Raw genomic sequence first — 23206 nt, 5'->3', positions numbered from 1 at the left:
GCAACACCAATGTTCATCAAATACAACCATTATAACATGGGCCTCACTATAGAATTTTTCACTGTAAATTCAAATTCATGTTTCACAGATAGTATATTTGTTGGGGATTTAATTTATTTTAAATATAATTATTATTGAACGAAAATCCTAAATATTTTAAATATACAGCTGTGCTTAGTGAGAGAAGTTGTGTGTATTTTTGCGTTCAAAATTTTATAAAATAACTAATAATAAATAATATAGGCTAATTTAATTAGTTTAAAAATAATATAATTATTATTGAACGAAAATCCTAATTATTTTAAATATACAGCTGTGCTCAGTGAGAGAAGTTGTGTGTATTTTTGCGTTCAAAATTTTATAAAATAACTTGATTAATTCAATATGAAGTGATAATCAAGTGTTATATTTTAATATAGTTTGGTGTTTTGATTTTCCTAAATTAAAATTTTTAGCTTATATATATTTTTGGACGAAAATTGAACTTCAACGGTTTACATACTACGAATGTAGAAACATAACCTATTTTTTGGACATTTTATTAATTTATCAAAATTTGGGAATGGAATAGATTTGGGCCAACCCTGTTGTTCCTTCCTAATCATATTTATATGATTTGTGATTCTGTCCACGAATAAATAAATATAATTTTCAGACGCAGGACCTTCATACGTCGATCTACTGCAGTGAATGGTACAAGGCAGACTGCAAATACCAGAGATCTCTGACAATAGTGCTGTCACGGAGTGTGAGACCTGTCATACTAACAGCTGGCAAAGTTCTACCAGTCACCTTCAGGTCCTTTTTGAAGGTCACCTCTTATTAATAACCTCCAATCAAAATAATAAAACACTAGAGTATTGTCAAAAAATATCATGAATCTATATATATATAAAAGCGAAATGGCACTCACTCACTCACTGACTGACTGACTCACTCGCATAACTAAAAATCTACCGGACCAAAAACATTCAAATTTGGTAGGTATGTTCAGTTGGCCATTTAGAGGCGCACTAAGAAATCTTTTGGCAATATTTTAACCCTAAGGGTTCTTTTTAAGGGTTTAAAGTTCGTCTTTTAGCATGAATATTCTTCTTCTCCCAATCTCTTAATTATAATTGAAATTTCCATATCATTTATGTTACTATAGAACTATAATCAAAATAGAGTACCTCTTCGAAACAGTTGTTAACTGGTAACTAAATTAATAATTTTGTCAGGTTGGCATTAAGTTGAGTTGACTTTGTTAGGTTGGCACCAAGTTGAAGATTTGAAAGCATTTATCGCGGAAAAATTGATTGGGCACTGCTACTTCAATCCTGGGAATATTATATTACTAGCAGTCAGGCTCGCTTCGCTCGCCATATCCGTTTAGCCAGCCGTTTAGTCTGGACCTCCGACTGGATTGTCCTAACATGATAAAAATGCAGGCGAGCGGAGCGAGCCTGCTAATCTCATTCTTGGACGATCCAGTCGGGGGTCCAGGGGGCGGAGCCCCCTGGCTAGACGGATATGGCGAGCGAAGCGAGCCTGACGGCTAGTGTATTATAAAGTTGTAAACATGTTTGAACATAAAGGCTCAACGCACACCAACTCGACTCTAGTTGAAAGCATGTGTTTCCACAAAAGGTGACACTCTAGCATAGAGAAACAATAGCGTAAGTAGATATCTCATGGTATAGGGCGTTTATGTCGCAACTTTTACTGTTATCTCAAGCCGATTACTGTCGATTTTTACTGTTTTGACCGGGTAAGATTGTATGAACGGCACAATATGAGAGACTACCAGCGTCACACAGCTTCACGGGAAAGAACTACCTACGTAGAATATCGGCTTGAGATAACGTTAGTAAAAGTTACGCCCTATACCATGGCATATCTACTTATGCTATTGTTTCTCTATGGTATAGCCTACTTTCCGTAAATACTTGAAGATCAATTTTATTTCCTATTAATAAATTCGCAAAATGACGAAATCTTTTCTAATTTTTTCAGGGCCTACAGGCGGCTTTCTCCTATTTCAACCTATTAAGAGCATTGACTCACTCTTAAGAGTTACCTACTGAGAAACAAACATATATATCATAGAATAAAAAAATAAGAGAAAAAAAAACACAAATTGAGTAAACTAATCAACCCAAGGCGGATGAACTGCATAGAATACCAAACTTACTCACTGTGTTTTCTATGGTGAAACTAAGGAAAATAAAAAGAAAAATTGCAAAAGTTAACGTAAATACAACTATAGTGATGTCAACGTTATAATGGCAGTGGAGAAAGATAGGGGAACAGCGTTGACGATTCTCTGCCTTGCCTTATATAGAGGATAGCTAATACCGGTATATCTGATGTGATATATATATTTTTGTGATGATTAAAATATAACTATTGATTAATTTAAACTAGAATTCACATTTAGGCTCAACTGACACTTAGGCGACTGAGGTGGAGAAGAGACTGGACTCTAGTGGAGAGCATGTGTTTTGAAATGGTGACGTCGCGGAGACTAGAATCGACTGGTCTGAGTGTCACCATTTGGAAACACATGCTCTCCACTAGAGTCCAGTGTCTTCTCCACCTGAGTCGCCTAAGTGTCAGTTGAGCCTAAATGTGAATTCTAGTTTAAATTAATCAATAGTTATATTTTAATCATCACTAAAATATATTTTTCAATGACTATATTACAAATTTTCATGACTGAGATTCAGTATTTTGTCAATTATTCATACTTTTACTTTGCTGTAGTACGATGTGGGAACAGTGCGGAGGTGGTAGAGGATAGCGCTATCTGCTTTGTGGAATGATAGACAAGGATAGCAACACCACTGTTAATCAGGTACTGCCATTATAACGTGGACCTCACTATAGAACAAGAACAACCACAACATGATACAGTATCAACACAATATGATACAGTGTCATCTCAACTTTATACACAACACTATGATTTGATACATTCGCTATCTGCTTTGTGGAATGATAGACAAGGATAGCAACACCACTGTTAATCAGATGCTGCCATTATAACGTGGACTCACTATAGAGACAAGTGGGGGTGAAATTAAACAAAAAAATTGATAAATCCAACTAGAAAAAATGGAATTTAGTTCGATCGCACAGTACACAACGCTCTTTCATAGTATAAAACCGAAAACAAAACTTCACACAATTTTATCTTTTTGTCAAAAATCCTTGAAACCCAATTCACTTCACCCAGTTTTCAAGACATCTAGTAACAGTAATACACAGATTTATAGTGAAAGATATACTGACATCTAATTATTTAAACCTATTACATCAATATTATATATTTTCATCACTCGAATTCCATTATTTAGTAACTCAAATACAATATTAATTACTGTATTCAGTTACTTACAATATAATGATAATAATTCACCAATATAATAAAGATAATTATAATCACAGAAGTACTAGATTAATATAGTATTGATAAATTAAAAATTGAACTTTGAGTTTTATTTCTAACCTGCAAATTAATCTGAGTCTTCACATTGAAGTTCTAAGGTGATTGGGATATTTCTTCTTTCTCTGAAAATCTCTGGCTTTGTCTCCAATGTTTAACATTTTCTTCTCCCTTTTCTTCTTCTTCTCCTCCTCCTCCTCCTCCTCTTCTTCTTCTTCATCTTCCTCTTTTTCTTCTTCTTCCACTGCTTTCAACAAGCTATTCTCTCTTCTTCCTTGAATTTTCGTAGCCACTGCTCAAGAGTTAGAAGAATGATACAGTTGAGAGAAGGTGTGAGGGAGAGAGAAATACAGTGGAAAGAGAAACTGAGTGAGAGAGGGAGCGAGAGAGAGATTGATTAAGTGATTATATGCCTTTAGGGCGGAGTTAGGACTCCTGGTCCTCTCTGCCACACAACCCACAAAGAGAGAGTATCTCTCTTTGAGCAGGAAGACAAAATCGTAGACAATGTCTGACAAAAAACGGGGTTATGACAAGAGCATGGAAATCAAAGTAGGGAGGTTTCTCTCTATTTGGAATTATGGAACTGATATAATAAATAAATAATTGAATGCGTTCCAGTTTTATTGTGAAAATTAGACCATTGAAGTGATAACAGCTTTTTGAACAATATCCATGTTGAAAAAGTGGGATATTTCTGATAAAATATGTGACTGGTATGGTAGATTTCTGGTATAAAAAGGGAGGCGGGATGATAGATTTCTTACAAAATAGTGGGGTGGTAAGGTAAATTTCTGGCAGAATAAGTTGGTGGAATGAGAAATTTCTGATAAGAAAGAGGGCATGGCATGGTACGCCTGTATTGCAGACAAAATATTGGGAGGTAAGGTAGATTTCTGATAGAAAATGTGGATGGTAAGATAGATTACTGACAAAATAAGTGGTCGCACCGTTGGTTTGACAAGGTGACAACTGATCCCACAGTACTATTGAGTAGAATGAAGTGTGCTAAAGTAGATTTCTGAAAGTAGAGTGAGGCTGTTTAGTAATTTTTTGACAAAACAGTGGATGGTAAGGTAGATTTCAGACAAATATTGGGCGGTGAGGTAAATTTCAGACAAAACAGTGGGTAGTAAGGTAGATTTCTGATAAAAATGTGGACGTTTTGATAAATTTCTGATAAAAAGTGAGACGGTAAAGTAAATTTCTGACAAACCAGTGGGTAGTAAGGTAAGTACCAGACAAAACAGTGGGTAGTAAGGTAGATTTCTTATACAAATGTGGACGTTATTGTATATTTCAGACAAAAAAGTGAGATGGTATAGTAAATTTCTGACAAAATAAGTGAGTGGTACAGTGACTTTCAGACAAAACAGTGGATGATAAGGCGTATTTCAGATATAATATTAGGCGTTAAGGTAGATTTCAGACAAAACAATGAGCGGTAAGGTAGATTTATGTCAAAATAAATGCTTGGTAAGGTAAACTCCTGACAAAACAGTGCGCATTATGGTCAATTCCTCACAAAATAAGTGGGTGGTACAATGGCTTTAAGACAAAACAGTGGATGATAAGGCATATTTCAGATATAATATTAGGCGTTAAGGTAGATTTCAGACAAAACAATGAGCGGCAAGGTAGATTTATGTCAAAATAAATGCTTGGTAAGGTAAACTCCTGACAAAACAGTGGGCATTATGGTCAATTCCTCACAAAGTAAGTAGGTGGTACACAATGGCTTTAAGACAAACCAGTGGATGGTAAGGTAAGTTTCAGACAAATCATTGGATGGTTAAGTAGATTTCAGACAAAACAGTGAGACGGTATAGTAAATTATAGTAAGTTTCAAACAGAATATTGGATGATAAAGTAGATTTCAGACAAAATATTGGGCGGTATGTTTGAGAAGGTGGTCGAAATTCTTAGACAAAGACGGTGGTCTTGTTAGACAAAGACAGTGGTCGGCGGCATGTCGAAAGCGGGAAATGAAAAGTATGGAGGTGTGTGAAGGGCCTAGTAGAGTGCATCGGTGTTGCTTGAGCGCGGCTTTTTCAGTTTCTCGAGGTTCTTAGTGATGATGTCGTGCAGAGTGCAGTAGCGGTTGCGTATTTCGCACAGCACCAGCCACACACTCAGGTACTGCTTCTCGTCCAGCTCTCGCACCGCTATTCTGTAGTCGTCTATGTGCGGATATTTCGCTACCTAAAAAATTACACAACAAATTAATATCTAAATAGAATTTATTTCCTTTTTGCTATCCTATACTATTAATAATAATAACTTATATTCACTTCATTGTACAATTTTACAAAGCATAATAACATAAAAAATATCAAGTGCACTCCTCATTAGGCTAGGCCTGCGTCGAGGAGTGGTTCGTCTTATGAATTACAGAAAATATATAAGAAAAACGATTCAGCTGCTTCAAGTACTATGTAGAGCTACTTACATAAATAGTATTATCTTATGCCATTAAGCAATCTAAACAAAAATACACATCTTCCACAAAAAGAAACAAATTGATTACAATGATTAGTTTATATAGCCTAGTTTACAGAATAAAGTTAAACATACTTCAATGAAACAAAACGAAACGAAACAATTTATGAAGCCCATAAATACAGTCTTAACCTTCTACAGAAAATCGATAAGGAGGACTCTCTAGAAATATCGAAAGGTAAAACATTAAATAAACGAGGACCCTGAAAGGCTGCATGACCAGCCGCAGATGCAGTTACACATCTCGGCTCATACAGTTTCTCTCTGGCTTGAACACGAGTTGTATATCCATGTTCAGGAGTCACTGGAAAATCTAATGGTCGTTCAAATACATATTTTAAAAAGTTCAATTTATATAAATCCTCAGGGTTTAGAACTTTGAATTCTTTATAGATTAGGTTAGTGGGATATCTAATTGGTCTATTCAGACATATTTTTACAATTTTCTTATACTGCAAAATAAGGGGTTGTAAGATGGAAGATCCACAACCTCCCCATCCAACAATGCCGTATTCAATTACAGAAGAGATTAGGGAAAGGAATACCATCCTCAACTGGTACAATGGAAGAATATTTCTCAATTGAACAAACTTATAAAATGTTTTCCTTAATCTATTCAAACATAAGAAATATGTGGCTCCCACCTTAGTCGAGAATCTATCATGATGCCTAGGTATTTTACAGAATCATGAACAAAGAGAGGAACACACTGGCAATAAGACTGATTACAGTCAGGTTTATGAATAATAATTTTAAGTTGGTACTCCTCAGAGGGCTTACCAGCTATTGTGAGGTAAAAGGGTAGAACCACAGTTTTAACTTTATTTATACATAATTTATTGTGGTCACACCAATTTTTTATCTTTGCTATACCACTATTTGCTTTCTCAAATGTTTCCATCCATAAATATTAAACGAGCAACTTCTATTTATATGTTCATATGTTTAAATGTTTGTATTTCACCGGATCTCGGAAAAGGCTCTAAGGAATCTCACGAAATTCAGAACATAGTAGGTTTATAATACTAGTATTTCTGTGAACAGTAGACCTCGCGCTCAGTAAGTTACATTGACCTGTTGTTATGTTTTCTCAAAAATTAATAAATAATTTATCATTTTAAAAAGTCTAGAAAAAATCCTAAATAAATATAGAACTTTCTGTCCTATCGTACCGTGACGTGTCGTCCCGGAATGTGAGTGTGAGCGCTGTTATGAGGTCTGGCTGCAACTGTCTACAACGTTGATGGAAACATACAATTTTCAAGATGTTCCAGGTTTTTGAACGGGTAGTATTATAGTCCACTAGACAGCTGATTTATGATGAATAATTCTATAGTCTGATTTTTACGGTAATATTGGCGTATGAAGGAGGCTCCTTTTTCCTTTTATATTATCCTTGAAATGCAAAATTTCCAAAAACCTTGTAAATACCTCGACGCGCAATTTAAAAAGGAACATACCTGTCAAGTTTCATGAAAATCTATTACCGCGTTTCGCCGTAAATGCGCAACATAGAAATATATAAACATTCAAACATTAAGAGAAATGCCAAACCGTCGACTTGAATCTTAGACCTCACTTCGCTCGGTCAATAAAGATTCGATTGCACTAGGTCTTATCCCTGGGAAAACTAGCTGGAGGACATAAAAAGGGAAATTATTATTCATCCTTGAAAAAGCAGCTGATAATAATTATTTCGTCGTCTGTTGTTGATGGAAGTGAGTGAGCGAGTTCAAGTGTGTGGGACTGTGTCAAAATTATGACTCAGCTGTTGAACTTTTGTAATTATTCAATCAGGTACTTAGTGCCGGTTGCAAAAAAGCAGGACTATTTTCAATCCTGATTAATTCCAGTAGATCCATCTTTTTGAAATGGTCTTCTCTGATTTGGTTCTCGTGAAGTTAATCAGGATTAAAATCTAACCGGCTTTTATGCAACTGGACCTTTGTGAGGGAAATTTTTCCATTCCTCTGGGAATTAATCTCAATTTACTGTGATAAGATAGAACATTTCTGTATGAATGTTATTATAATTTCTTCTTCCGTTATAAATTGTCTATGCTTTTGTACACCAGAGCGAATCTCGGTCCCCGATATTAATCTATAATATAATAAAGTCTCTAATCACTATAGTAAGATATAATGTTTAATTTCAAAGAGCAACTATTACCGGTGTGAATGCTTCCCATTAAAACTAATGTGTTTCATACTACTTGGCAACTATGGCCAGTGCGAACACCCCCATATAATCCCATGTATTTCAATCAACAAATCAAATATTGATAATGTTTAATTTCAAAGAGCAACTATTACCGGTGTGAATGCTTCCCATTAAAACTAATGTGTTTCACACTACTTGGCAACTATGGCCAGTGTGAACACCCCCATATAATCCCATGTATTTCGATCAACAAATCAAATATTGCCGGTGTAAACACCTCCATTGAACCCTCCATTGATTGGAGAGCAACTATTGACCCACCTTGGATAGGATTTTGGCTCTGCTGGCGTAGTACGAGTGATCTGGTCGAAGTAAGTGTGAACACCCCCATATACAATCACATTTATCACTGGTGTGAAAACCCCAATGCAAACCCATGTATTTCATTTCACACGGCAACTATTGCGTGTGTGAACACCTCCATACAAACCAATGTATTTCATTTCACACAACTATCACCTATGTGAACACCTCCATAAAATCACGTGTATTTTATTTCACAAAGCAACTATTGACCCACCTTGGATAGGACTTTGGCCCTGCAGGCGTAGTAGCGAGTGATCTGATCGAAATAAGTTGCTGCTTCACTCTCCACCGTACAAACCCCCTCATACAAACCCATATATATTTAATTTCACAAAGCAACTGTTGTCGGTGTGAACACCCCCATACAATCCCATGTATTTCATTTCACACAGCAACCATCACCTCTGTGAACACCTCCATACAATCCCATGTATTTCATTCACGAAGCAACTATCACAGGTGTGAACACCCCCATACAATCCCATGTATTTCATTTCACAAATCAACTATCACCTGTGTGAACACCTCCATACAATCCCATGTACTTCATTTCACAAATCAACTATCACCTGTGTGAACACCTCCATACAATCCCATGTATTTCATTTCACAAATCAACTATCACCTGAGTGAACACCTCCATACAATCCCATGTATTTCATTTTACAAAGCAACTATTTACCCACCTTGGATAGGACTTTGGCCCTGCAGGCGTAGTAGCGAGTGATCTGATCGAAATAAGTTGCTTCACTCTCCACCGTACAAACCCCCTCATACAAACCCATATATTTAATTTCACAAAGCAACTATTGTCGGTGTGAACAACCCCATACAATCCCATGTATTTCATTTCACACAGCAACTATCGCGTGTGTGAACACCTCCATACAAACCAATGTATTTCATTTCACACAACTATCACCTATGTGAACACCTCCATAAAATCACGTGTATTTTATTTCACAAAGCAACTATTGACCCACCTTGGATAGGACTTTGGCCCTGCAGGCGTAGTAGCGAGTGATCTGATCGAAATAAGTTGCTGCTTCACTCTCCACCGTACAAACCCCCTCATACAAACCCATATATATTTAATTTCACAAAGCAACTGTTGTCGGTGTGAACACCCCCATACAATCCCATGTATTTCATTTCACACAGCAACCATCACCTCTGTGAACACCTCCATACAATCCCATGTATTTCATTTCACAAATCAACTATCACCTGTGTGAACACCTCCATACAATCCCATGTATTTCATTTCACAAATCAACTATCACCTGTGTGAACACCTCCATACAATCCCATGTACTTCATTTCACAAATCAACTATCACCTGTGTGAACACCTCCATACAATCCCATGTATTTCATTTCACAAATCAACTATCACCTGAGTGAACACCTCCATAAAATCACGTGTATTTTATTTCACAAAGCAACTATTGACCCACCTTGGATAGGACTTTGGCCCTGCAGGCGTAGTAGCGAGTGATCTGATCGAAATAAGTTGCTGCTTTACTCTCCACCGTACAAACCCCCTCATACAAACCTATATATTTAATTTCACAGAGCAACTGTTGTCGGTGTGAACAACCCCATACAATCCCATGTATTTCATTTCACACAGCAACCATCACCTATGTGAACACCTCCATACAATCCCATGTATTTCATTTCACAAATCAACTATCACCTGTGTGAACTCCTCCATACAATCCCATGTATTTCATTTCACAAATCAACTATCACCTGTGTGAACACCTCCATACAATCCCATGTATTTCATTTTACAAAGCAACTATTGACCCACCTTGGATAGGACTTTAGCCCTGCTGGCGTAGTAGCGAGTGATCTGGTCGAAATAAGTTGCCGCTTCACTCTCCACCGACTGCACCTCGGCCAGTGTGTCCTCCTGCACTGAGACTCCAAAGTTGTTTCCGTCCTCGATTTTCGGGATCATGAACGAGATCCACATTTTCAACTGCAAAAAAGTACATCAATATTTTATTACAGTTTATTCTTTTCAACAGTAATCTATACTATAATAAAGGAAAGAACTAGCTTATACACGTAGGGGATAGGAAATTCACGAATGACGCATCATCACGTCTCAACTACTCAACTCATTAACTAGAAATTGTGCATAAATTCTTAATTTACCGAGCATAGTTGTAGGCCTATTTTAAATTCTTCAAAATTTCAGTGGGCCGAGTTCTTAATTAGATCCTCGCGGAGCACGGGTTGCCTGCTAGTTAATTATCAAGGAAGGAATAAGCTTCACTAAAAACAACTACTAGGACTATCGGCTTCAGTTAACAGTGACATTTGCAACATAACGGTCCTTTACCATGGCATATCACCATAAATACAATACAATATGATACAGTATCATCTCTACTTGATACAGTATAATCACAATTTGATACACAACACAATGATTTGATACAAAACTTTCAAACTTTAAACGAATTCTACAAACCATGGCATAATTATCTTCTTGTGCTATCTTTTCTCTATATTAAAACTCTGCTATGTAACTCTCTATAGCCTGGTTTTCACTAGTAGAGTTAGTGGTCGAGTAACTGGCATACTAACTCTACTCTACTTACTTGGTCGAGTAACGGTTTTCACTGCAATTGAGAATAGTGGGTAAAGTGTGTTGTCTAGTGAACACAACTAACCTTAAAATGTCAATACTTTTTAATAAACAACAGTACTTGTTAAACTTGATAGCCTACGGCGAGACTCTACTAGCTCAAGACTGTTTTCATTAGCATATTAGCACATTTGGACTGTTGTATAAATTAGAATTGGAACCGTTTTGGGCTTAAAAGCCTGTGGTACTTTTCCGTGAGTTGTTAATTCTGAATGATTAAATAATAGTTATTTGTATATCTAGAGTGAAAAGTGCTGTTTTTTCTCCCTGAGGGAAAAGTTTGAAGCCCGAGGCGAAGCCGAGGGCAACAATTTTCCTGAGGGAGAAAAAACATTTTTCACTCGTGATATACACAACATTTTTCCTCCACCTACATTTTTATAAAAACTGCTAATAAAATAATTTTTAAAAACGTATGTGACCAAACAATGTGTTACAACATAATCTAAAAAGTAAACAGAAACAGCTGGCTTGTAATCACAGTTCTCCTCCGACAGCACTATCTGTCGGCTAAAGTTGTAACAACAATGACAGCCAAAACTACAGCTATGATGAAGTTCCCGTTTCAAATTTGATTAGTTAATAAGTAATATTCGTTGGCTGATATTTTGAATAACATGGAATAAAAGAAAAAAATATATACATTTTTTTAGTATAGTGATATGAAGTTTGTAATAATAATTTCAGCATACAAACATAAATTTTATATATCGATCAAATGTCTGGTTGAGGTAGGCTATTGAATTTAGTTGGTTTAATGACTACTCTATATTGTTCCTCATCTGAGCTTAGACCTTCTGACCTATTCCAAATGTACGTTTTTAAAATAGAGATGCTTCCCTTGTTATTTAAATGGAGTCACTTTTACTCCCTAGGGAGTTTTTCTGTTTTTACTACCGAGAGCGAAAACGTGACACTTTAGTATTAGGTTTCAGGGAGTAAAGTAAGTACTTTTGACAGTAGGTGGAGGAAAATAAATATTAGTGGTAGAGAATAGTGAGAAGCGGTGGTGGGGGAAGGCAGAAGGCAACACACTAATAATAGACAGTGTATAGGGTGTCTATGTTGCAAATGTGAGTGTTAACTGAAGCCGATAGTCCTAGTAGTTGTTTTTGGTGAAGCTATGTGACGCTGGTAGTCTCTCATACTGTGCCCTTCTTACACTCTCATACTCCCAACAACACACTAATAATAGACAGTGTATAGGGTGTCTATGTTGCAAATGTGAGTGTTAACTGAAGCCGATAGTCCTAGTAGTTGTTTTTGGTGAAGCTATGTGACGCTGGTAGTCTCTCATACTGTGCCCTTCTTACACTCTCACACTCCCAACAACACACCAATTATAGACAGTAATCGGCTCAAGTTAACAAAATACTGGCTTGAAATTTGGAACAGAAAACATGACATATCTTCTTGTTCCATCTTTTCTCTATGTTGTGGACGCTCCCATAATATGCAACGTAAATAATTTCCGGCCTCTGTGTGAGCGCTCCCATAAGATGACATGATTTTCATTTTTTTTTTAAATCCACTATCAAACTGATAATTTCTAAAGACAACACTGAACAGGTTGGAATCTTCGACGAGTTCCTTGATCTGTGGCTTGAGAACGGCAATATGATACAGTACCACCACAAATGATACAGTATCATCTCAACTTGATACACAACAACATACTAGGACACAAAACTTGGTAATATCATAGAGAAACAATAGCTTGAGTAGATATCCAATGGTATAGGGCGTTTATGTCGCAACTTTTACTGCTATCTCAAGCCGATTACTGTCGATTTTTACTATTTTGTTGGGGTAAGAGTGTATGAACGGCACAATATGAAAGACTACCAGCGTCACACACCTTTTTGGGAAAGAAATACGTGGACAATCGGCTTGAGATAAGAGTAAACGTTGCGACATAAACGCCCTATACCATGGGATACCTACTTACGCAATTGCTTCTCTATGGTAATATTCTCACCAGGTTGGAATCTTCGACGAGCTCCTTGATCTGTGGCTTGACAACGGCGATGAGATCAGTGAGGCGTTTGTTGCAGGGCACGGGGCCCGAGAGCAGGGCCATCACTTTGGTGCCCGCCTGCTTCGGTTCCTCTCCATCCACACAGTTCTCCAATTTCCGCTTCTTGCCCCCCCTTTCGGTTCCCCCGCCGTTGGTGTCGCCCTCGGCCGGACTGTGGCTGCAACACACACATTGAAAATTACCATCATCTATAATATAATGAAGGAAAGAATCGGTAGCCTATAATAGACGTAGGAGATAGGAAATTCACGAATGACGCATCATCACGTCTCAACTATTCAACTGATTAACTTGAAATCGTATTTGTTTGTTCTTAAGGTTGTGCATTCAATAATTTTTTCTTCATTTTTTTCTCTTTTCCTAATCTATTGGACAGGTTCTTAGGACATAATCTATACAGTTTAAATATTTTTATCAGCTTCTGTTAGCTAACAATAGGGCTTCAAAAGTCCCTTTTTTGAGGCAGATGGTACACATACCCTACAAAAACTACTGGTCAGAAAAATATGCAAGTCTCCTCTTCAATATAGGCTAGCAAAAATTAGTCAACTTTGTTTTTGAAAATCTGAAAATAGTATATTTCGCACCTAGAGCAGAAAATGAGATTTTTCCAGCTCGAAATCGGTTTTCAAGTCCGAGGCCGTAGGCCGAGGACTAGAAAAGATTGAGAGCTGGAAAAACATTTTTGCCCGGGGTGCGAACGATATTTTTCACCACACTACAGGTATTGCTGACAAAATAAATAAAGAATACAAAATAAAGAATACTCGTTAAGCTATCATACCTATCTCTTGATTTTAGTGGTAGAAGATTTGCAGTCAGGATTTCAGATTCTTTTAAAATTTCACTTGGAATATCACAGTCATCTTCAAGCATTTTTGAAAATTCGGAATGCACTAATCAACAATAAATAATTGAATAAAACTGGTTGCGAAGCGAATTAGTTTGATTCGAAACTGGAACTGAAATCATGGCGACTTCAGCTGGTGATGAAAGTGGACACTCGCCCGATCTAGTGGATGACTTATTAACTACTTCCATGAGCGGCTGGAAAGAGACAACTTTCTGGCCTAGACCGGAAAAGAAACCCTTTTTTGATGTCGTCTGCAAACAAGGTATTTCAGATCTACGTAGGGACTGGAAAACAGCTGCTTTCTGTGCAGTGTGGCGAAAAATTAATTTTTATGCATTTTAAACTCTTTTTTCACATTCAATGTTCGTTCTATAGACTTCGAATTCATAGCAACTTTTTGCGCTATTCTTGATGGATAAAGTTGATGCTTAAACTTCTTTTATAGACACAATAATAGCCGCTGGTATGTGTACCTTTAAAGCACGGTTTTACGCCTGCTATGCTCGGGCAGCAAGTGAATAGTACAGCTGGAGCGATCTTGCGCAATTAGTTTGTCCCTAGAGCTAAGCGCTCGACGTTAAGCAAACATTATCGTATTCAATGATCTGTAATATCATTTGTGTAACGGAATTTGTCATGTAAATAATATCATTGAATAAAACTTGATTTGATTTGAAATGTTGCTTAAAAATTATGAATTTAGCGAGGATAGTGATAGGCTTTCTTCATTCCTATTAATCGATTAATGCTAATTTGATTATAGAAACAAACTAATTCTTATCTAGATTTAAAGTCTACATAACTATAAAAACCCAACCAAACAAAATAAACGAAATAAATCACTGGACTAAACAGCACATTTACTTCTCATTAGCTAAAGTATAAATTCTAATAACCAAATATATATGTATAACAACCACAATAATTATGTAAAATCACAGAAAATTCATCAATTGTACTCTGTCTTAAAACCGAAATTCTTATTAATTTTCAGCTTTTGAACTCGCAGCAGGCGCTCAGGTTTTCCTTGCCGGCTGTGCCAACAAGTAATATTTTTTTTGTTCTATTGCAAAAAACTTAAATTATTCGAATTGTATTGTATAATTTAAATTATAGTAAGTTTTATAATGTAATTTTGTTTTTGGCAAATAAATTATTATTATTATTAAGTGTCCCCACACAGGGTAGCCTATAGGGACAACGGCGATGAGATCAGTGAGGCGTTTGTTGCAGGGCACGGGGCCCGAGAGCAGGGCCATCACTTTGGTGCCCGCCTGCTTCGGTTCCTCTCCATCCACACAGTTCTCCAATTTCCGCTTCTTGCCCCCCCTTTCGGTTCCCCCGCCGTTGGTGTCGCCCTCGGCCGGACTGTGGCTGCAACACACACATTGAAAATTACCATCATCTATAATATAATGAAGGAAAGAATCGGTAGCCTATAATAGACGTAGGAGATAGGAAATTCACGAATGACGCATCATCACGTCTCAACTATTCAACTGATTAACTTGAAATCGTATTTGTTTGTTCTTAAGGTTGTGCATTCAATAATTTTTTCTTCATTTTTTCTCTTTTCCTAATCTATTGGACAGGTTCTTAGGACATAATCTATACAGTTTAAATATTTTTATCAGCTTCTGTTAGCTAACAATAGGGCTTCAAAAGTCCCTTTTTTGAGGCAGATGGTACACATACCCTACAAAAACTACTGGTCAGAAAAATATGCAAGTCTCCTCTTCAATATAGGCTAGCAAAAATTAGTCAACTTTGTTTTTGAAAATCTGAAAATAGTATATTTCGCACCTAGAGCAGAAAATGAGATTTTTCCAGCTCGAAATCGGTTTTCAAGTCCGAGGCCGTAGGCCGAGGACTAGAAAAGATTGAGAGCTGGAAAAACATTTTTGCCCGGGGTGCGAACGATATTTTTCACCACACTACAGGTATTGCTGACAAAATAAATAAAGAATACAAAATAAAGAATACTCGTTAAGCTATCATACCTATCTCTTGATTTTAGTGGTAGAAGATTTGCAGTCAGGATTTCAGATTCTTTTAAAATTTCACTTGGAATATCACAGTCATCTTCAAGCATTTTTGAAAATTCGGAATGCACTAATCAACAATAAATAATTGAATAAAACTGGTTGCGAAGCGAATTAGTTTGATTCGAAACTGGAACTGAAATCATGGCGACTTCAGCTGGTGATGAAAGTGGACACTCGCCCGATCTAGTGGATGACTTATTAACTACTTCCATGAGCGGCTGGAAAGAGACAACTTTCTGGCCTAGACCGGAAAAGAAACCCTTTTTTGATGTCGTCTGCAAACAAGGTATTTCAGATCTACGTAGGGACTGGAAAACAGCTGCTTTCTGTGCAGTGTGGCGAAAAATTAATTTTTATGCATTTTAAACTCTTTTTTCACATTCAATGTTCGTTCTATAGACTTCGAATTCATAGCAACTTTTTGCGCTATTCTTGATGGATAAAGTTGATGCTTAAACTTCTTTTATAGACACAATAATAGCCGCTGGTATGTGTACCTTTAAAGCACGGTTTTACGCCTGCTATGCTCGGGCAGCAAGTGAATAGTACAGCTGGAGCGATCTTGCGCAATTAGTTTGTCCCTAGAGCTAAGCGCTCGACGTTAAGCAAACATTATCGTATTCAATGATCTGTAATATCATTTGTGTAACGGAATTTGTCATGTAAATAATATCATTGAATAAAACTTGATTTGATTTGAAATGTTGCTTAAAAATTATGAATTTAGCGAGGATAGTGATAGGCTTTCTTCATTCCTATTAATCGATTAATGCTAATTTGATTATAGAAACAAACTAATTCTTATCTAGATTTAAAGTCTACATAACTATAAAAACCCAACCAAACAAAATAAACGAAATAAATCACTGGACTAAACAGCACATTTACTTCTCATTAGCTAAAGTATAAATTCTAATAACCAAATATATATGTATAACAACCACAATAATTATGTAAAATCACAGAAAATTCATCAATTGTACTCTGTCTTAAAACCGAAATTCTTATTAATTTTCAGCTTTTGAACTCGCAGCAGGCGCTCAGGTTTTCCTTGCCGGCTGTGCCAACAAGTAATATTTTTTTTGTTCTATTGCAAAAAACTTAAATTATTCGAATTGTATTGTATAATTTAAATTATAGTAAGTTTTATAATGTAATTTTGTTTTTGGCAAATAAATTATTATTATTATTAAGTGTCCCCACACAGGGTAGCCTATAGGGAACACATTAGAAATTAGGAAACAATATTGTATTTTTTTCTTTTTGGAATGTATTTGATTGTTATTTATTTTTTGAATAAAGAATTTGAATTTGAAAAAAAACAGGCATTGCTCTAAGGCTCAATTCACACTTAGGCGACTCAGGTGGAGAAGAGACTGGACTCTAGTGGAGAGCATGTGTTTCCAAATGGTGACACTCAGACCAGTCGACTCTAGTCTCCGCGACGTCACCATTTCAAAACACATGCTCTCCACTAGAGTCCAGTCTCTTCTCGACCTGAGTCGCGTAAGTGTGAATTGAGCCTTAGAGCAATGCCTGTTTGGTTGGGTTTAGTAATTTATTGAAAACTAAGCTAATATTCTCACCAGGTTGGAATCTTCGACGAGTTCCTAGATCTGTGGCTTGACAACGGCGATGAGATCAGTGAGGCGTTTGTTGCAGGGCACGGGGCCCGAGAGCAGGGCCATCACTTTGGTGCCCGCCTGCTTCGGTTCCTCTCCATCCACACAGTTCTCCAATTTCCGCTTTTTGCCCCCCCTTTCGGTTCCCCCGCCGTTGGTGTCGCCCTCGGCCGGACTGTGGCTGCAACACACACATTGAAAATTACCATCATCTTCATCTATATATAAAAGCGAAATGGCACTCACTCACTCACTCGCAGAACTAAAAATCTACCGGACCAAAAACGTTCAAATTTGGTAGGTATGTTCAGTTGGCACTTTAGAGGCGCACTAAGAAATCTTTTGGCAATATTTCAACTCTAAGGGTGGTTTTAAGGGTTTAAAGTTCGTCTTTTAGCATGTATATTCTTCTCATTCTCTCAATTATAATTGAAAAATGTCCATACCATATGTTAATATAGAACTATAATCTAGATAGAGTACCTCTTCGAAACAGTTGTTAACTGGCAACTAAATTAATAATTTTGTCAGGTTGGCATTAAGTTGAGTTGACTTTGTTAGGTTGGCACCAAGTTGAAGATTGAAATGCATTTATCACGGAAAAATTGATTGGGCACTGCTACTTCAATCAGAGCTATTCCTGGGAATATTAGGCTATAGTACTAGCCGTCAGGCTCGCTTCGCTCGCCATATCCGTTTAGCCTGGACCCCCGACTGGATGGTCCTAACATATCATCGTCCTATAAATGAAAAATGCAGGCGAGCCTGCTGATCTAATTCTTGGACGATCCAGTCGGGGGTCCAGGGGGCGGAGCCCCTGGCTAGACGGATATGGCGAGCGAAGCGAACCTGACGGCTAGTCTATAATATAATGAAGGAAAGAATCGGTAGCCATACACGTAGGGGGATGAGAAATTCACAAATGACGCATCATCACGTCTCAACTACTCAACTGATTAACTTGAAATCTTATTTAATGGTTCTTAAGCAAACATTATTGTATTCAATAATCTGTAGTATCATTCGTGTAACGGAATTTGCCATGTAAATTATATCATTGAATAAAACTTGATTTGATTTGAAATTTTGCATAAAAATTATGAATTTAGCGAGCATAGTCATAGGCTTTCTTCATTCCTCGATAGGATTTCTTCATTAATCGATTAATGCTAATTTGATTATAGAAACAAACTAATTCATTTAATTTGTGATTTAAAGTCTACATAACTATAAAAACCCAACCAAACAGGCATTGCTCCAAGGCTCAATTCATACTGACGCGACTCAGGTGGAGAAGAAACTGGACTCTAATGGAGAGCATGTGTTTCCAAATGGTGACACTCAGACCTGTCGATTCTAGTCTCCGCGACGTCACCATTTCAAAACACATGCTCTCCACTAGAGTCCACTAGAGTCTTCTCCACCTGAGTCGCGTGAGTGTGTGTTAAGCCTAAGTGACCCCGTAGCTTGGTTATTAACGCGCGCGGTTCATGAATCAAAAATTGCGGGTTCAAAATCTATCTAACTCATATTTTTTCTGGAAGTTTTCAATTCTTTTAGAGATTATCCACGATATTTTGACCAAAATAATAAGTAGGCCTACCTAATTAATATATTTTTTGTTTCCTGGACATAAGAAGATTGCATTTTACAACAGCAAATTTCCCCCAGTGCATATCACGGGTTACCTGCTAGTTATAAGTAACTTAATAGTATAATTTTCAAACTATGGCGCAAGAATTATCAGTATGATCACCCCCATAAATCATATAACCCAATGTGTTTCATAGGAAGCAGCAACTATTGCCAGTGTAAACACTCCCATAAAACCCAATGTGTTTCATAGGATGCACAGCAACTATTGCCAATGTGAACACCCCCATAAAAACCATTGTCTATTGTAATTTAGCATAGCTATTGCTAGTGGGAACACTCCCTTAAAACCCAATGTGTTTCATAGGATGCAGCAACTATTGCCAATGTGAACACCCCCATAAAAACCATTGTCTATTGAAACTTAGCACAGCTATTGCCAGTGGGAACACTTCCATAAAACCCAATGTGTTTCATAGGCTGCAGTAACTATTACCAGTGTAAACACTCCCATAAAACTCATTGTCTATTGAAACTTAGCACAGCTATTGCCAGTGTAAACACCCCCATAAAACACAATGTGTTTCATAGGCTGCAGCAACTATTACCAGTGTAAACACTCCCATAAAACTCATTGTCTATTGAAACTTAGCACAGCTATTGCCAGTGTAAACACCCCCATAAAACACAATGTGTCTCAAAACATGTAGCACCTATTGCCTGTATGAACACCCCCATAGAACCCAATGTGTTTCATAGGATGCAGCAACTATTGCCAGTGTGAACAACCCCATAAGACCCAATAGGATATACTGACCAGTTGAAAGCGATGGGCTCTGGTACAGGAATGTTGAGGCTTTCGTGGACACTGTTCATGTCCTTCTCGTTGAACTGATCTGTAGCCAGCAAATTGTTGAGTTTCACTATTTTTTCAGGAAATCCGCGCAGAATCAACGCCTCTGCCTTTGTTTTCAGCTCATTTTTGTACTTTTCAACCTGCAAAAATCAAGAAAACTGCCTGAAATCTATAATATAATAAAGAAATGAGCTGTCTTAGGGGAAAATGGGGGAATAAGAGACAGGGGTAATAAGAGACTTTTTTTTAATTTTATGTATGTGTTTTAAATTATGAATAAATTCACATAGCTACCTTGAAACTTCCTACATATCATATAGAAATTTCAAAGGATTCAGAAACTTTTTTGATATGAAAATCTACACTTCAAATGGACCCTTGCAAAAACTTTACCCACCCAAAGTCATGTTTTTGCGGAAATTTTTATTTTTCACAACTTTACTACTTAGTTTGCTCCCAATCTCTTCATCAAACCTTTTAATAGACTAATAGAGCATCTTAATCCAATTTTTTGTTTTCCTTTCAGCTATTTCTATCATCGTGAAAAAGGCTCTGTTTCTTATTACCCCAATTGAACAAAATGTCGGGGTAATAAGAAACATAACTGTTGAATTTGTAAAAATTGCATTAAATCAGTTTTTGTCTTTGTTTTGTTATTATTTTGTTGTGTATCACCTGTTTATCATGTTTAATGCTATGCTTCTTATTACCCATATATTTGAAAAACATGGGGTAATAAGAAACACCAATTGAAATCTCGAAGTACAATTTATATTTTACTTTATTGCAATTTTCAATAGTTTTTTCTAGTATAATTCTCAAGTACAACTTTCAGTTTGCTTTATTTCAATTTTCGAGTGTTTTTTAAGAATAAATTCCAAGTGCAATTTTTAAGCGCAATTTGCAAGTATACTTTCCAACTATGATCAACTATAATAACGTATTCAACATGTAAATCATGATTTTCTAGTACTTTACTCACAAATTAAAAGGTTGTAAAAAACTTTTGATCTTCAACTTTTTGAACCTGATTTTTGAATACTCATAACTTTGAAATGAATTGAGGTAAAAACCTGAAAATTGGTGGGGCATTTAAGATACACCAAGGAGATGTCCCGAACAGTCTCCTTTGATTTTTAATGTTATTACTTGGTGAAATGACTGCACTGTTCCTTATTACCCCTAGTGGGGTAATAAGATACACTTGAATGGGGTAATAAGAAACCGATTTTTATCTTTCTTCATTTTCTAGTTAGAGACTTGACAATTTTCCTTTAAACAGCTATTGGTTGTATAAGTATGGCATAAAAAATCAACATCATAAATCTATTGGTGTGTGCTGTGGAATTTTCATACGTTTCTTATTACCCCATTCGTATCTTATTCCCCCATTCTCCCATATTCATGTAGGGGATAGGAAATTCACGTATGACGCATCATCAACAACTCAACTGATTTAAGCTGCGTTTGCACCAAAATTATTAACAAAATGTTAATAACTTAATCCTTAACCTTCCAGTATTCGCGCCCTACTCAATCACACGAGCAGTTGCGTGTTGAATTTTATACAACATCCAATATTCCAAGTGTTATGCACTCTGTTTATTGTCAAAACAAATTAATGGCACCTAAAGACTGAACCATTGCTCGGTTGATACTGCAACTCAGTGGAGTGATGGGGGAAAGTTTTGGAATGTATAGGTGACTCATTCACTGACACCACCCCATTCAATAATTTTGTGAAGCAAAAAACTGACACTGTTGTATTTTTTACAAAAGCGCGACTGCCGAAGGTTAAGATAGATTCTATTGGATTCAACATAAATTACCATACACATGATGAACATATAATTATGTTTGTCAAGTTCCGTTCAAACTAATAGAATCTGAAAGAGTTAAGTTATTAATATTTTGTAAATTACTTTGGTGTAAACGCAGCTTAACTTGTTCTGCAACATAAGATATTATCAATTAATCTATGTCCTATCTTACTCCAAAGTTTAGTTATCTTCAATTTGGAATCAGAAATGTGGGCTATTGGACGGGATTACAGAGTAACTACCGTTTTAAATTGAAGATGTTAGAAAATATGGGGACGCACATTCAAACCACTGACTCATCTACAAGCTAGCATAAATTGATATGGTCTGGAAAGAACGTCCAATTATAAAAAACCAAAAAAAAGATATAATTATTGGTGTGATGATAAATCTTGAATAATTGCAAGATTATCTAGTAAAATCTTCAAGTAAATCGTTCAAGCCGCAATCTCCAAGATTGTACATACATGAAAGTGAGGTTAGGTGCATCTGAATTTGAGAAATATAATGAATTTCTAGGTATAAATAGGACAAATTATTTGAAAAGTCAAATTTCAATTACCTGCAACATGTTGGATGCTACCGCAGCCATATTTATCGGGAAAAAGTAACTAAAATAATTTAAGTTGAGATGGGTTAACCAGAAACGTGTTTCAATGGATGTATTGTGTATTGGCTTGGGACTTGGAACCGCTAATTTGATCAGTTTTCCTGTTGCTATTGAGAACTCAAGTTGTGAAAAATATAAAATTCTTGAAAATTAATATGAAAAATGGTTTTTCTATGATAAATAAACAGAAGTCGACTGAATAACACTAAAAAATATTAAAATGGAGAAGTAACCTCAAATACGAACAAAGTTTCATATGAAAGAGGCCTCGAATGTTAATTTATTGTAGAAAAGTACGAGAAAAAAAATATTTTTTGATCCAAAATGGATTATTCCAGCTCGATTTAATTAAAACTAAAAGTTATTTCATCATTTTTCAAAATAATCAATAGCGTTTGTCATTTCAGTAGGTTGGCAGCATTGGGTCTCACAGAGTATACAAAGCAGATATAGCTGTAATAGAGTTGATTGACTCTCCATTAAGGGGTACCAAGTTCACTATAGTGAGGTCCACGTTATAATGGCAATGTTTGATTAGCAATGGTGTTGCTATCCTTGTCTATCATTCAACAAAGCGGGTAGCGCTATCTCTTTTTCGATTTACTCTGTTGCCAGATCGTCTTTTAACAATGTAGATTTAACAATTAATTAACTAA

The 23206-nt window shown here is 36.4% G+C and overlaps 2 protein-coding genes across 3 annotated transcripts; one reads left to right on the top strand and one right to left on the bottom strand.

The window, feature by feature from the left end:
- Positions 1–649: 649 nt before the first annotated feature.
- LOC120354292 lies at positions 650–2143 on the top strand (the record flags this gene model as incomplete). The annotated part of the gene is made up of 2 exons (XM_039441202.1): positions 650–798; positions 1996–2143. Coding segments are annotated over 2 exons (186 nt in total), but the record flags the coding sequence as incomplete, so codon positions are not given.
- A 931-nt stretch (positions 2144–3074) lies between these two features.
- Positions 3075–22787, bottom strand: LOC111056754 (proteasome activator complex subunit 3). 2 transcript variants are annotated; one of them, XM_039441035.1, is made up of 6 exons: positions 22503–22755; positions 20082–20260; positions 15271–15378; positions 13092–13200; positions 10268–10438; positions 3075–5629 (listed from the first exon to the last, which is right to left on the bottom strand). In XM_039441035.1, exons 1-6 carry the CDS (start codon positions 22530–22532, stop codon positions 5441–5443), a joined length of 786 nt encoding a protein of 261 aa, XP_039296969.1. In that variant the 5' UTR covers positions 22533–22755; the 3' UTR covers positions 3075–5440. The 2 variants fall into 2 exon arrangements, with proteins under 2 accessions (XP_039296969.1, XP_039296968.1); XM_039441034.1 differs by lacking the exon at positions 15271–15378 and having other exon boundaries at positions 13092–13308; positions 22503–22787.
- Between the last annotated feature and the right edge of the window lie 419 nt (positions 22788–23206).

The sequence above is a fragment of the Nilaparvata lugens genome, chromosome 14 (assembly GCF_014356525.2).
Source record: "Nilaparvata lugens isolate BPH chromosome 14, ASM1435652v1, whole genome shotgun sequence".
NCBI lineage: Eukaryota > Metazoa > Arthropoda > Insecta > Hemiptera > Delphacidae > Nilaparvata > Nilaparvata lugens.
The sequence above is the reverse complement of the archived record's forward strand: the minus strand, read 5'-3'. Positions and strand labels throughout refer to the sequence as shown.